The following is a 16,432-nucleotide window of genomic DNA, read 5'->3' as shown; positions in this document are numbered from 1 at the left end:
TCAGCTTACTTGTTGTTGATTGCCGTACACAGGGTAGGCTCCATAAGCTGCTGCTGCTGCATACATGCTTGGGTCATGGGGGTGTGGTACGTATCCGTAACCACCATCATATATATGTCCTTCGTAGTAGCCTCCATTCCACTGATTTCCATAATCACCTCTTGACTGCCATCTATATAAGTGAAGTGTTATTTAGCATAGAATCACATTTCAAGGCAGAAAATAGAATTACAAAAACCTGAAATCTAAATAAGAAACAAACAGAGACAAGAGAGAAAATATACATGTTTGTTTTCAGGGTTGCGGCCCCATGAAAGACGGGCAATTTGCTTTCCTATTACTGACCCGTTCAGCTTATTCAAAGCCTCTTCAGCATGACCTCTGCAGGTGACACAATCAACAATTATAATGTAAGCAATCTAATGACAGTTCAAATCATCAAATTTTGTTTCAGAGCATGGTATAAGCCTCACCTGTTTGCAAATTGCAAAAATCCGCATCCTTTCCCTACTAGAATTTTAACAGAAACTATCTCCCCATATTGGGAGAAAGGTTGCGTAAGATCCTCGTCTGTGACACTAGGATCAAGCCCTCTAACAAAAATCTACAGTAATAAAAAGATAGATTCATAATTGAAAGACAAAACAAAACAAATTCATCTCCTAAGTGTAATAAATTACTCTAGAAAGTCTATGACAGTTGTGTTTGACGAATCTCCTCAGATTGAGAACCTTGTCCAGCATTGTTACTTGATCCGTATCCACCTAGCAACAAAAGATTATTTGAAAACACAGACATAAGAGTTCATTAATGTCAAGCATCTATAACTTTAGAGGAAATATATTATTTAGAAAAGCCAGTTCTTTATTAATCCCCCCTCCTGATTCTTTGTTAAACTTTTCTTCATCTTAAATCATAACCAATCATGGTCAACAAATCATGATATGCAATATATATACACTTGAGAATGACACTGTCATGCTGCACACACATCATAGACACATACACAACATCAACGGACTGAAAAAAGGGAGCCTTACTTAATTATGGTGTGTATGTCTGCAAAGATAATCTCTTTGAGCTTATTAATTGGTTGTTAGTTTGTAGTTGCAAATTGGTCTTTCATGATAACATTTCTACCAAACAAATTAAACTTACAAACTAGTTGTAAAGAACGGAAGCCACTTATACAATTATTATGCACAAAAGGCATGTTTTATGAACTAGACACCACAACAACAGAGGTAACTGTTATATGAACTGTTGATTTAGTTAAAACAAAAGTAATATTTGAAAAAATTAATGCAAATCAATATAAGTAAAATTATGAAGCTGAGTATTTTAGAGTCTAACTCTATATCTGAAATAATTCTACAATTGAAAAAAAACAAACTAACATCAAGAACTCTTCTTACCCAGAAAAATGAATTCATCTCAGCTAATAGCCTAATAAGTTGAGAAATCACCGATAATAAATCACATCAAAGCAACAAAAAAGAAATAAAAAATTCATATCAATTTTATAAACTGCAAATCGCAAAGAGACATACATTCAGCAATATTCGCCCTTGCTATTAGAGACTCGGTGATTCTACCGCCCACCATTTTCATGGAATATAATGAAAAGGTGATCTTCGGTTTAAAAAACCCCTTATTTTTCTTCTATTCGAGTCCAAAGTCTGCTTTGGTCCAACCAATAACTCTAAAAGAATGGAGTAACAAAATCAATGTCAAGTTTTACATGTCGTAAGAAATAAATCCAAGCAAATGAAATTAGCAATCCAATAAATCACTAATGTGTAAGAAAATATCTAGAAACTAAGAGAATAATTGTAGAAATAGAAATTCAACTAGATCTATAACCTAGGGTTTGAAAACGAGTAAAATTGAATAATTGCAACTTGGAAGTATCAATTAAAATCACACAAAAAATGAAAGAAGCAATTTATATCAATTAAGAGTAGAAAATTAACAAAGATTCATGTAGAAATGATACCTGTGAGGAGAACAAGAGCAATGGCTATCGCAAATCGAATTTCAATGCAAACCATCAGATTTGATAGAAAGACAATAATTTTTGCCATGATATATAAATTATTATGATAGATTATAGGATCTGAATTCAAACTCTAGGCCATGACTCCATGAATCTATGTAAAGAACTCAGATCTAATGAAGGAAAAAAGAAGATAGTAGTTTTCGAGATGTTCGAATATGAGGAGTGGGGGTAGGGTTTCTGATGTTGGGTGGTTTTTGTGAATGCGGTACAGCTATTTGAGTTCACGTGCGGGCCACATGTTTGTATGCTCGACGCTTTTTGTAGTCTAAAATTACTCTCGACTTTAAAAAGCGTCGAGGAAACGCGGACTTCATAATTAGATGTTGACGCCCTTGCTCTGGCGTCGAGGCTATAGTGTCGAAAAAACACTCATTTTGTAGTAGTGATTCAAATCAATTTAATTCAATCACCAATCAAATCATATAAAACATGTTATTCAAACCAATCACTTTCAAAGGTATCTAGCCACCTAAACGTGCCTGGATCCTTGCCAGCAAAACCACACAAATAGAACCTCAAGAACCTTGATTCCGAATATCAATCAATAATTCGCACTTTCAAAGTTCAATCACGAATACACCTTGCATATAACATAACCCATAAGGTTATCACAACATAAACTCAAATCTAATGTGCATGGACTATAAAACTCTTTAAAATAATACTTTAATATAAAATTATAACTTTGAAATAGGTATTTGTATTTTAGAAAACTAACCATGAAGAAAATAAAGGAATAGGATTAAAGAGAATTGAATTTTCGTTGAAAAGAATAGACATAACTTGCAGAGGTCATAACTCCTTCAATATAACTTTGAATTGGGTGATTCTTGAGCCTAACCTCAAGGATTTTTTGAGAGGAACAATCTTCTGTGAAATGTCAATACCCCAAAAACTGACCAGAAGTGCCCAAAAACTAGTTTCAAAGATAAATGGGATGATTTGTGTAAAAAGAGGAGAAGAAAAGTATGAAAAAGTTTAGGGGAAAGAAGAAGAGAGAAGAAGAGAATTGGGTTTTTGGTGTGAAGAATATGAGAGGTATGAAGGGGTATTAATAGACTCATGAATGAGAGAATTATGGTAGGAGAATGTAGGAAGAATTATGGTAAAAAGAATTAAAGAATTACATGGAGAAGTGAATAAGGAAATATGGAAACTTTTGATATTAAGGTGATTAAGAATAATAGAATTTAGGAAAGTGTGTTTGTCATAAAAATAATATGGCAAAAGAGATTACTTGGGGAATAATCAAAGATAAAATAAGGTAGGAAAATAAGATGATCAAATCTTTGTGAGATGGAAAAATAAAAGGAAAATTTGTCAAAAATAACACCACCTTTGAACGGTCTTCCAAGAATAGAACAACCCTTGGATTATTCCAAAATAACACCACCTTTGACTCATATCTTTCATAAATAGAACATGACTTGTTAGTGACCTGTTTAATAGGTTACCTATGACACGTGTCAAACTGTCAGTGGTCAATTTTTTTTTTTAAAAAAAAAACATTAAATCTAAAAAAAAATCTTAAAAATAAAAAATTAAAACCTTAATAAAAAAAAAAAAACCCTACCCAACCCAACCGGCCCAACCACCACTCCTTCTCCACTACCCAGTCCCCCTACCCCCGCCGACGTCGTCTCACCCCTTCCCCGCCATTGTCAGGCCTCCCCCCGACCCCTTTCTCGGCGTCCTACTAGCACCCCTTTTCCTTCACTCAAGCTCGGTTAGTGTTTGATTGGGTTTCGAGGGTAGCTCGGCGCGCCGTTTCACGGTGATAGGGATGAAGGGCGGTGATTTCATGGCGGATTCGAAGGTGATGGGTGTGAATTTGTTGGTTTTTGGGGAGTTAGTGGTGGATGTGGAGGTTCGTGGGGGGCTGAAATCGGGATCGGGGAAGGGAGCTTTCAAGTGGGATGGTCTGGTGAGGGGTGGTGGTTCCCGATGAAGGAGACGGCTGGCGGGGTGGCGACGAAATGGGAAATGGATTTGGCTTGGCGACTGCTGGTGGGGAGATGAGGTTTTTCGAGGGGAGGGGGGGTTTTAGGGTGGGGGAAGGTGGTTGAGGGGAGGGGCTGGTTAGGATGGGGTACTGCCGGCGTCGGGTAAGTGACTCTGGCCGCAGACGGTCGTGGTGGGGTTGCTTTCGGTGAAGGTGGTTTTTTTTTATTTCAGTTTATTTTAGTTTAATTTTTTTAAAAAAAAAAATTTAAGTTTTGTTTTTTAAAATCATTATTATTAAAAAAAATGTTAAAATAAAATACTTTTTTTTAACCAATCACACATGGATACATGTCAAATATAACCTGTGAAATAGGTTACAGGTTTTTTGTTCTATTTTTGGTAGATGTGCATCAAAGGTCGTTTTATTTTGAAATAATCCAAAGGTCGTTCTATTCTTGGAAGACCGATGAAAGGTGGTGTTATTTTTGACAAATTTTCCAAAATAAAATTAAGGAAAATAAGAGATTTTAAGGAGATAATAAAAAAATACAATTTACCAAAATAAATCACCCAAAAATCCATCATGGTGGCCGAAAATTAAGCTTTCCTAAGCTCATATTTTCGGACCTCCCTTTAGATATTTAGGGTAATAATTTGCTAGTTTTAAGGTATTAAAAATACTTGTGTAAATAAAATATATTGCATAAAATAATTAATTAATAAAATACTAATTATTCGCTAAATAAATTCACTAAGAAAATCAGATTTTCTACACTTAGAAAATCCGAAAATTATAGCTTATTATTTAGGGAATTCGGACCTCCTAATTAAATAATTAAAATATAATTTTTGATTAGTTAAAATATTCGAAATATATATAAATAATCCGGTTTTTAAAATAAAATAAATGTATAATTAATCTTATCCAAAATCCAAAAATAATAATTGAGTTTTAAAATACTTTTGGTACCAAAATTCAATTATCATTTTAGCTCCAAAATCCAAATAGTAAAATAAATTAATAAAATACCCTTTTTAAGAGAATACTAATTAATTAATTGATTGGAAATATGTTTAAAAAATACGGGGTATTACATTTCAATTCTATTCAGTTCAGTTCAGTTTAGCTCCAATTAGTTCAGTTCAGCTCCAATCAATTCAGTTTAGTTCAGTTAATGTGAATAGGCCCATAGTCAATTGTATTATATAAGATTTCAGTTCTACATTTAAAAGTGGTTCCACTTGTCCATCTCTCTCCTCCTTTCTCTCATTCCCATGTGAATAGGCCCATAGTCAATGGTATTATATAAGCTTTTAGTGCTACATTTAAAAGTGGTTCCACTTGTCCATTTCTCTCCTCCTTTCTCTCATTCCTATGTGCTTTTTAATATTTTAGTATTTGTTATGCATTTGCAAATACATATCAAATTTACATTAGTATTTCATTTCGAGAAAATTAGTTCACCCAACTAACCAATGATTAGTTTTTGGTCCAAGGTATAGTATCTGGTGAATCCCATGGGAAATCGAGCACATTATCTTCGATATTAGAGTTCTTCTTTCCCAATTTTACAGTTGAAGCATTCACCATATTAATCGAGTGGTGAATAGAGCAGCAGATTAGATAGCAAATGTGGGTCATTATTTAGTTAGTGATCCGGTAATATGGATATTATTGCTTTTAATAACATTAGTTTAATTCCCATTCTTTCCTCAGATGCATTAGGAATTCCCCTTGCGATGAAAGTTTCCTAATGTTTTTTCTTTTTTTTTAACCTTTAAAAAAAATTGATTAGTTTTTGCTCTTAATTTAATGATTAAATAAGAATAATCACCAAAATGAAAACAAATAATACTCATTGGTACACTGTGCACCCGGGTGTATATATCAAACTCTCTTTATGACCATTGTACGTATAAGTATGTGCCTTGAGGTTGAAGAAAAAGATAAAGGGAATTTTACCCTAGGTTGCTTTTAATTTAGTGGGGAATCCGGGGCTGGGAACCAACAATCTTACGGTTGAGAGATAGACAAATTTTTTTACCACTAAATTAAACCAAAATTTACTAATTATTATTATCATTATTATTATTATTATTATTATTATTATTATTATTATTATTATTATATTTTTATTTTTTTGTAAGGTAAGAAAAGAGGAAAGAATTAGGACCCCCTTCTTTACGAGGGGCGATCCTAAAGCATCTGAGATGAGAATGGGATATAAAGTTGAAGAGGTATAAAATAAAATATCCAATTTGTCGGTGACAAGATGCCCAACATTTGTCATCCAATCTGCTGTTCTATTTGCTCTGTAGACATGCCAAAGTAACCAAAATTTACTAATTGGTATATATATGTAAATATATAGAATATACATAGTATACTGAATACAACATATTCTTTATATTTACTAACTCAAAAAATGTGTACCAAAAAATAACTCAAAAAATGTTAGGGGGGAAAACCCACAACCTCCATAAAGGTATATCCATCCAAAAATAACAAAATGATAATTTTCATCACAGCAATAGACTCATTCATGTATTATGGACTTATGGTGAGCAATTGACTGTGAACAATTGGTGGGTTAGTTGAGAAAGGATAACGACATTAGAAGTGAAGTCTTTGTATATTTTTAAGGGGTTTATATTGTAAAGATTTTATTAGATTGAATCATTTATAAGTCAATAAGTCTTGTAAGAATTGTCAAAGTATTAAAGTAGATCACCAAGAAGGGAATTGTAATCTTAATTATTTTTTTCTAGCTTTTAGTTCTTTAGCCTTGCATATACGTACCTTTAGGTTAGTGAAGCATTAACACTCTCAATTCTTTCATGGTATTAATTGTTTTAGTTGAGGTAGGATTTGGTTTTGATTTGGATTGGGAGTTATTGAATTTGATGTATCAAGGTTTTTATAATCGGTCAGCTTTTTCTTAATTATTGCTCAATGCACAATAGGATTAGAATTCGATTAGCTATCACCGGATGAAATTATTTCAATTGCAAGTAGTTGGGTGGGAGGATTTCTTATATTTCCCCTTCATTTCTAATCACTCACCTTTTTTCTTAATAATTGCTCAATGCACAATATATAGGATTAGAATTCAATTAGTTATCACCTGATGGAATTATCTCAATTGCAATTTGCAAGTAGTTGTTTTCCTTTAAGTGCACGACCCATAAAAATCGGACTTAACAATTGTGAGAGTTGAAATTTAACTTCTTATCTGAAAAGACATATATATACTGGTGATGTTGGTAGTTGGCAAAATGAACTAGTTTAAATGTGTGTCATCAACTCATCATCGTTTGTTCATGCATGATCTTCATATTCATTTTTCATTTTCAACGGCTCATACTTCATACTTCCTCTGTTTTTTTTTTTTTTAATTGCAACACTTCTCTTTTCACATTTGCCGATGTATGTTTTCAATCGTTAATATCTTTAATTACCAATATATAAAAATTATAAACTTTAAATGTTAAAATTGTATAGATCGAGACGAATCTAACAAGATTCTACATAAGTATATTTTTACTTATAAATCACCAAAGCTAGTCAAAGTAAAACACATAAATAGTGTAAAAGTCAAACTGTTGCAAGTATAAAAAAATGAAGGAAGTATATTTTTTGATTGTTGACAAAACGGGTAAGTCAGGGTTAATTTGACGTGGCAAAGCAACTCACATTAATTTTTTAATACTTATTTATTCCTAGTTTATTAATGAAAAGTATTACTTCTATTATAAAGTTATAAAGAGCGCACGATTAAGATTTCAACTTGACGTTTTGATGCAAATGTGGATATCTCTTAGTGATTTTTTCATAATTGTATTAAACTACTTAATGATGGTTGGTTCTTAGTTTAGCCGACTGTTGGAAATTTTCCAACTTTGATACGATTTCATGTAAAATAATTCAATTTCAATATCCCTGGTAAAAAAGCAACTTGGCTTGCCGGATATGAAAACTACATCTCATGGAAAAGTGAAACATCTTGGAAGTATCCCAAACGCCGACCTGACCTCCATTAGTATGAATACAATCTAATAAAGTAATATAGACAATTATACATATACTACGTAATAACGTAATGAGACTAACATTTTCAATTTAGACACTACTATGTCACTATTTACAAACTATACTACTCCGTATTAGTTAGTTTATGAATATTATGAATTATACATGCATGTAATGATGTGAATTCGAAGGAGAATATATACTTTAAGAAAAGCCATACTTTGGGTTTTGCATTGTCATAGTGTTCTATTAGGAGTATTAGCTTAGAGATCTTAATAACTACATATATAAAACGTTAGGGTTTTAATTTTGTGGCTTTCAGGAACAATACATTATAAATAAGAGCAACTCCAACGACAAGCTAATTTGACAATTAGCTTGGCATGCCATATAACCTTTTAAGCTAATTGTTATTATAGCTGCTTTGAACTCCAATGGCTAGTTATTAGTTTACAATTTAAATGAATTTCACCTCCTTAATTAACTTTTTATATTTCATTTTATTGATTCTATTTTTTATTTTCTTTGGTAAGTTTTTCTCCAAGCAAATTAACTTGACAAATCTAATTTGCTTAGCCAAACTAATTGCATTTTCTAGCTCCAATGGTCAAGCTAATAGCTAGGGATTATTTAATATTGCAAGCAAGTCCCTAGCTACAATCATTGGAGTTGCTCTAATAAAAAAGGAGAGACCCCTATTCAATAAATACAAAAATAAAAAAAATATTAAAAAAAAAATTGATAAGGAGAGACCTAGATGAGCTTGGTGAACTGAAAAATGAAAATTCTACGTACCATTTCTACAATACACAGGTTCAGTAGTATTTTAATACTGTACTAATCTTCGATATACTTTTATGTTCTATAAAACCCCCCTTTTCACCCTCATTTCAATTCCCCTCTCTTTTTTTTTTCCTGCTAAAATCTTCTGATTTCTACGTACAAGATTAAACAAGGCTATATATGGAGGCATCAAAGACGATTTCGATGCGTTCCTTTCGACTCCTCCTCCAACTAATCATCTTCGGGGGACTGCCTTTCGCTTTCGGAAGGCAGATCATGACCCCTGAAGACAGCCGAATGGCCTCAAATTCTTCTAGCTATAGTAGTTTAGGTCACCTTGGTAAATCCCATTTTATTACATGCATCTCTTAATCCTAATTTTTTGTGTGTGCACGTGTGCGTGTTTGTAGTGTGTTCGTGCTATGCTTTTATTTTGATTTTTTTTCATAATCAATCTATGTTAAAGATATGAGATATCGGAAAATATATGTGTGATATATTTTCCGTATATATCATTTAAGAGAATAATATATTTAGGATATTTATGTTAAGATATTATTTTGAGAATATATCATTAGGATATATGGTATATCTTTTAGGAATATTGTTTCCTATCTTATGAGGTTAGGTTTTCTATAAATACTCAACCTATTGATGAATAATAAACAAGTAAGCAATACAAAAACCATTCTATTATCTCTTCTCTCTAATTTATCATGGTATCAAGAGCAGGTTAAATCTTGGGACCGTTCATAAAAAATTTCCCCCCTACCGGTGGGTTAGAAATTAAACCCACCGGTGGGATGATCCTTTAGCAAAAATTACCAAATTTTTTTTTAGTTTATTCCGCTGTGCAAGTTAGTTTATCTCTTCTCTCTAATTTATCAATCTATGAATCTATGATCGACATGTTTTGTGTGTGGCTGACCAGTTCACTTAGCTTGTAAAAGAACAAAGTAACTCCTATAACACTAATCGAGTATGTAACTCCTATCACACTAACTAACGAAGCAACTCCTATAACACTAACCGAGTGAAACTCCTTATTACTACTAGCAAAATAACCCTATAATAATTTGTCACACGCTCACTCGGTATAACCAGTCACATATAAAAGTTTGTGTAGTAATATAGTACACACTTACACAAAAAAGAAACAGAGAAATAAGTACTGTAATATTTTACATATATAGTTTTCTAACTTTTTTTTTTCCTCTTATCTCCTGAAACAGGCAAACAGGTTATGAAGGCAAAGATAAATTATAGGGTGTTTATAAATGGAAATGAATATATACATTCGGCTAATAATGTAGGCAGCACACCATCGTCGCCCCCAGCAGTTGTTGCGGGCAGTCAAGAAACTACAGCTAGTACAAGTACTAAAAGTAACAAGGATAACTTAGTGAAGAATTGGGGACCATGGGTGCTCCTGATTCTACTTGTATCGACTGGCATTAGCGTTCACTGCTATTGTTACAGGGGTTTTCCTCAAACATCTGCAGCTCTCAGTGTTTCGCCGTCGATTTCAGTTTCCCTTACCACTGCACCTATCTGTTGTTGCTGTAATATATCTTCTTAACAGTGAGCAAGCTCAAAATTTTTTTAAATTATGAAGATAATGTTGAAGTAAAATATGTACTAGTATAATATAAGACGGGATTAATATATATTATATGCTCATATATAGTACATATTAAGGATACTCCAAAATAATCTCGTGGAAATTATTGCTTGTGGAATAATATCAAGCATAGTGATTGATTTTATTTTGGAATATCCTTAATAGATATGCATGTTTATCTATAGGAATATGAAGTATTTAATAAAAGCTAAATGTTTTCATCCGTATAGTGTATGGTCATTGCGCTAACTCCTTTTTGGTCAGTTGATTTGTGTGTTTGTTAATTGATCGAATCTATCTCTAATATACCATGTCATTTATAACAGTTCCAAAAGTCTCAATGCTTTTTTGTCTTACTTATTTTAAGCTTTTTTTGGGCATCACTAGTGTTCCCTTTGGACTCGAAATTTAGTTGCAACTTAGGGCCTATTCTCATTTATTGAGCTGAACTAAACTGAATATTTTATGAGAGAAGGAAATTAGGAACTGAACTGATTGGAGCTGAACTGAAATTAAACTGAAGTGAACAAGCCCTTAGATCTCATACCCGACAGCTAGCCGACGTGAAATAAATTCTTGTTTAAAAAGAAGGGTGGATGAAATTTGATCATGTGACGTTTGTATCACATTGGTTTCGATATCATGTTAAAGGACAATCTCAACCAAGATTAAGTTGATGGTCGACGCCGAGAATTAGTTTATATACTCTTATCAAAAATCTAATCTATGCTCACCCTATTCGATCTGTTTGAACACAATACACTTACCACCACATAAACCATAACTAGCCGATATGACACCAATCGATCAATTCATAATCAACCATCGACCCGATTTGATAGCTCCATCTATGTTGAGATGATGGCCCATGTGGCCCATATTTTCTTTTGCAAAACAATTTATCTAGCCTGACAAAATCTACCAAATGAAAATATAGAATCTGCATGCAATAGCCTATAATAGAATAAGACCAAGCATACATTCCTACAAAAGCCCAGAAGCTTTAGATCATCTAGTTTAGCCCAATAATTTTCGCAGCTTTCCAAGGCCCAGTAACCTTACTCGTAGCACCATAAATAAGTCCATACCATCCTTTGGGCCCGCATTTCAAGCCACAGCAGCTTGGTCCGCAAGCCCGAACAGCCTTAGTTCTTTGGTACAACTTTCAGGATCCGATTAAACCTAAAATTACCACCTTTTGTGTACATTGGCCATTGGGTGTATACGTCTATACGACATTACGACTTGTAATGTTTAGCGTACAAATGTACAATGAGAAATTTAAGGGTAACTTAAAACTAATTTAGGGTAATTTTTAACTTACGGGTAACTTTAATAGAGATTTGAATCTAACAATCTTATAGTTCAGAGATAAACAATTTTTTTTACACTGGACCAAGTTTTACTAGTTAGTATATAAATATATAGAATATACTCTCTCCGTTTTTAAATATTTACACCATTTCTCCATGCACGAAGTTTTAGAAGAAATCGGAGAAAATAATAAAATATGAAGGTAGTGGGATAGGTATAAGAAATAAAAATTTGTAAAAAACAAAAGTAGTTGAGAGAATTAGAGGAGAAAATATGAAATTAATAAAATATAATTTATGTTGGGCCGGGTCCACGAGTTATTATATCAATCATTCAAGTATTCAACCTTATTCGTAATGTTTAGTTGAACTCACTCGTTTAGTTATTTGTATAGATCATTAATATATTAAATTTAGATAGGTAGCAGAAAAAACTAACAAAATGATAAATGTTGAAATTAATTTGATTCAAATTTAGCCAATACGTAGTATTAATTTTGGACAAAAAAAAGTATTTCAAGGCGTTATATGAAAGACAAGACAAACCGCCGCAAGAATTGGAAAGCCATGTTAGGTTAATAACCTACAATATTCGCAATACATGGATGCGACATGCTGGAAGGATAAGAGGCCGCACCAACTTTTCTTGTTTTTTCATTTTCTTCTCTATTTCCCCACTATTTTGATTAGTGCCAACTTTATTTATTCATCTAATTGACCAATGCATAGATTCGAAAGAATAAAGTACTAATATATTAATGCAAAAAAAAATAATAGCGGCTTATGATAAACTGATTATAAACTCTGTAATGTTATTTCCAACTCCACAAGATTTCTACTAATAAATTAAGATAAGTAAAGAAAAGTTCAGTTTAAAAAAAGTAAGTTTAGTTTAGAGAAATAAGTTATGATAAGAGTTATATCTAAGTTTAAATTACAACTAAAATAAGTTTTAATAAGTTCAGATTAGTTAAGTTAAGTGTTTAGATAAGTCCAGTTTAGTTCAGATAAGTGAAAATCGGGTTAATAAAATGCAGCGGAAATTCGTTTTATTTTTTTCAAGTGTGAAACAAGTAAGAAATCGGTTTATTAGTGTAAGAATAATTTGATTAGAAATACTTATACACACCCGGATGTATCGTGTATCCAATTACTCAATGTTAGTTTTTGTTCTTTATTTGATGATTAAATGAAAAACAATCATCAAAATGAGAACAAAATGCTCGTGGGTGTACCGTACACCCTGGTGTATATGACAATCTCTCTAATTTGTTAGAGAAAACCTTTTTTTTTTTTTTGTTCCCACCCAATTTATCCTTGGGCTGATCCAGATTCAAGGCTCGATTCTTAGAGGAAACTATTTTTGTTTGGCATCAATAATATTTTTGTTTAAGACAACCTATCCAATTTTCGAACATTGACTTCCTTATTTCCGGTAACATTATTGGCTCCTTGTGTGCAAGTCACGTGCTTTTTTGGGTATATGGTGTCAAGCTAAGGGTGCAATATGCCTAGAAAGTGAGTGTATCGTCATCACTATAATATTAAAACGCGTTTCTAATAAAGTATGCATAAGGTGCAACATGCTCAAGTCCAAGTAATCAACATAGGTAAAAATATAAAATCTCTACATCATACAATAACAAACTCAGAACAGCTAACTAGCATAGGTTTTAAAAGGTGATTTTAGATGTCACTTTTAAAACAGGTTGTTTTTTATAATCTTGTAAAACACAAAAATGCTACTCAATACTCATCAACCTGAGTTTAATAATTGTGTATGATCGTATAAACTTGAATTATAATACAGACGTACATACTACATAAATAGCATGATACAATACATCACATTATAGTCATACTAATAAGCAAGGAGAGGGGCGAACGACAAGGGGTGGTGGGGAGGTATGGGAGAAATAAACTAAAATAAAGTTGTTTGTTAAGATTTTCACAAGATCTACGTAACTTTGCAGCTAGCATGCAGCTCCTTTTCTCCCCTTTCCTTTTCAATATAGGAGCTTTCTCTTCTTGTATTATGCAACATATATTTTTTTTTGGTCTTACTTTTTAGTGATGCAATTAACTTGAGTATTTTGATTTTTGGTTGTCATTTTTGTTCTAGAAGTAACCGTACTTATAAATAATACATACGTAGGGTTTGGTGTAGTATGATTGAAAATTCATCTTATAATTTTCAAAATTGATTACTCCCAATTATGGGTTTTTGGAACTGTGAATTTCTTTCTTTTTCTTGTAATTTTAAGGTGTTTTTGATATTTTCCCAGTAATAAAAAGGTATCAACATTTGTATCTTTTCTTGTTGAAACCAAAGAAGTTTTAGTTATTGAAGTACATAATAATTAGATGGGTTAACTCTTAGCGCATAGCTCCTATTGGTTTAACAAACATATAGGATGAAAAATGTACCACTACATGCATAATAGGTGACAGGTGATAAGTACTTTGAGGAAAAATATTCAATTTATAGGATGGTAAAAAGTACCACTACAGGCATAATAATACACAAAAAGTACTATTCAAACAATTTATACTTTAATGGTACATTACACATGCATAATGGTACATAACATAACTGTACATTATAATGTACCACTGTAAAGTCAACTTTTTCCAAAAGTTTGCCAAATTTACATTTTTGCCCTCCTATATGTTCTATCGTAAATGCATAGGAGCTATGCGCTGAGATGCGCTCAATTAGATGATTCCTTTCAAAAATAATACAAATAAGTGCATCTCACATTCTCAGCGCATAGCTGCTATGCATTTACAAAGCATATAGGAGGGCAAAAATGTAATTTTGACAAGTTTGTGGATAAAAGCTGATTCTACAGTACAATGTATCATTATGCATGTATAATGTACCATCAAAGTATGATTTGTCTTAATAGTACTTTTTGTGTACTATTATGCATGTAGTGGTACTTTTTATCATCCTATAAGCTGAATATTTTCCCTTAAAATACTTAGCACCTATTACCTATTATACATGTAGTGTTACATTTTTCCATCCTATATGTTTGTTAATAAATAGAAGCTATGCGTTAAGGGTTAACCATATATAAGTAGCTTTCGTACCATTAGAGAGGAAGATTTACTAGATTATTTTTTTGGATAAAAAAAAGAGGGACCTTTATGGCTTTACGTTAAGATAGTCAACAATTCTCAAAGCTATCCATACGATTGGGCCATAACATATGATCTGATCTCACTAATTGCTTCAATTCAACGGTTATTGAGCTAAGAGCCTAGAAGCTTGTGTTTTTTCATATTATAATCTTAAGACATGACCAATTGTAAAAGTATATGCTACTACAATGTTCGATTCTTATTTTAATTAGCATGCGAATTTATAACATATTTTATACTCCATATATACTCGAGTATTAGAGTCATGGAGGTTAGAGAACCAATTGCATTGATAAACGGTTTTATTAGCTTCCAAAATAATGTAACATGACTCCATAATATGACTTATAATGGAACCAACTACTTTACAAATAATCTTAGGTCATCCTTAATGGCAAACTAACCTACAAGCTAAGGTATATTGGGGCTTGGCTTATCACATTAGATTTAAAATGCTTTCAAAAAGCTACAAAGTCTTCCAATAATAGACTATAACTAACACCTTGTAGTTTGTATGCAATACTTAATTCACTTTTTCTTTTCCTTTTTTTTTTTTTTTTTTTTAAGCTTGTAGTTTTGTTGAGACACCTAATTACTAGTTGATTGTTGTTTTGCCTCTCCAATGGTAAGTTTATAGCTTCACTTTTCATATAAAATTCTAGCTTTCAAAGTCCTTAAACTAACCATTCGAGGAACTCTAAGCAATTACTTAGATGATGTATATATTTGCTTATTGTCGTCATAGGGTGAATCCTTGCTCAACCCATAAAAAGTAAATCAAATTGAGGATTCCATCAATATAATATCATCCTCCAACAATTAGGAATTATGGAGTATGTAGATTGGATAAAACATGTACTACACACATTATATATTGCTTGAGAGAAATTATTCGATGTTATGATGCTATATACGACCATTTAAAAAGGTATTGTTTTTGTCAAAAAAAAAAAAAAAAAAAAAAGGTATTGTTATCACATATTCACATACATCATTTCATCAATATTTAATTAATTAACCTAGTTATCACATATTAACATATATCATTTCATCTATATTGAATTAATTAATCTAGAGTTGTTTTAAAAAAAAAAAACAAAAATACAAAAACAACAACAACAAAAGGCATTATTATTATTATTTTAAAAAAGATCACAGCTTTTATATATCGAGAATCTTAAAGTAAAACTATATATATGACGTCTATACGAATATCATCAATAACTGTGAACAAAACTAGTTTATTTGATATCATTCGCAACAATTCAATCCAGGCTACTATTTCTAGTAGGATCTAAGTTAGTATATTCTTTTCATCTTTTGAGTCATGTAAAGAGCTAGCTACTTTTACTTTGACCTAATTAAAACAACCAGTAATTAGCATTTTAACAAAGCATCACGTACCATTGATTGTGATATTTATAACCTTTAAAATAAAATTAAGGCCCATAGAACAAGCAAACATTAATAAAAGCCTTTTCTTGTGGCTTAGATTAAGAATGACGAAGATACTAATATTTAATTATGAATGATAA

At 32.0% G+C, this 16,432-nt stretch overlaps 1 protein-coding gene across 1 annotated transcript; it reads right to left on the bottom strand.

The window, feature by feature from the left end:
- LOC145591772 (polyadenylate-binding protein RBP47C'-like) lies at positions 1-743 on the bottom strand. The gene is made up of 4 exons (XM_081648274.1): positions 732-743; positions 474-604; positions 285-381; positions 1-165 (listed from the first exon to the last, which is right to left on the bottom strand). The coding sequence occupies exons 1-4, from the start codon at positions 741-743 to the stop codon at positions 1-3; spliced, it is 405 nt and encodes a 134-aa protein (XP_081504400.1).
- Between the last annotated feature and the right edge of the window lie 15,689 nt (positions 744-16,432).

Source organism: Chenopodium album, chromosome 18, assembly GCF_948465745.1.
Source record: "Chenopodium album chromosome 18, dcCheAlbu1.1, whole genome shotgun sequence".
In the NCBI taxonomy this organism is placed as follows: Eukaryota; Viridiplantae; Streptophyta; class Magnoliopsida; order Caryophyllales; family Amaranthaceae; genus Chenopodium; species Chenopodium album.
Note: the sequence above shows the minus strand (reverse complement) of the source record. Positions and strands in the feature narration are given on the sequence as shown.

What these genes read in the sequence shown, in the direction of transcription:
- LOC145591772 (XM_081648274.1), bottom strand. An exon ending in TTTTTGCAATTTGCAAACAG is followed by an intron (nt 382 to 473) that starts GTGAGGCTTATA and finishes TGTCACCTGCAG; the next exon opens with AGGTCATGCTGAAGAGGCTT. An exon ending in GCAACCCTGAAAACAAACAT is followed by an intron (nt 166 to 284) that starts GTATATTTTCTC and finishes TATAGATGGCAG; the next exon opens with TCAAGAGGTGATTATGGAAA.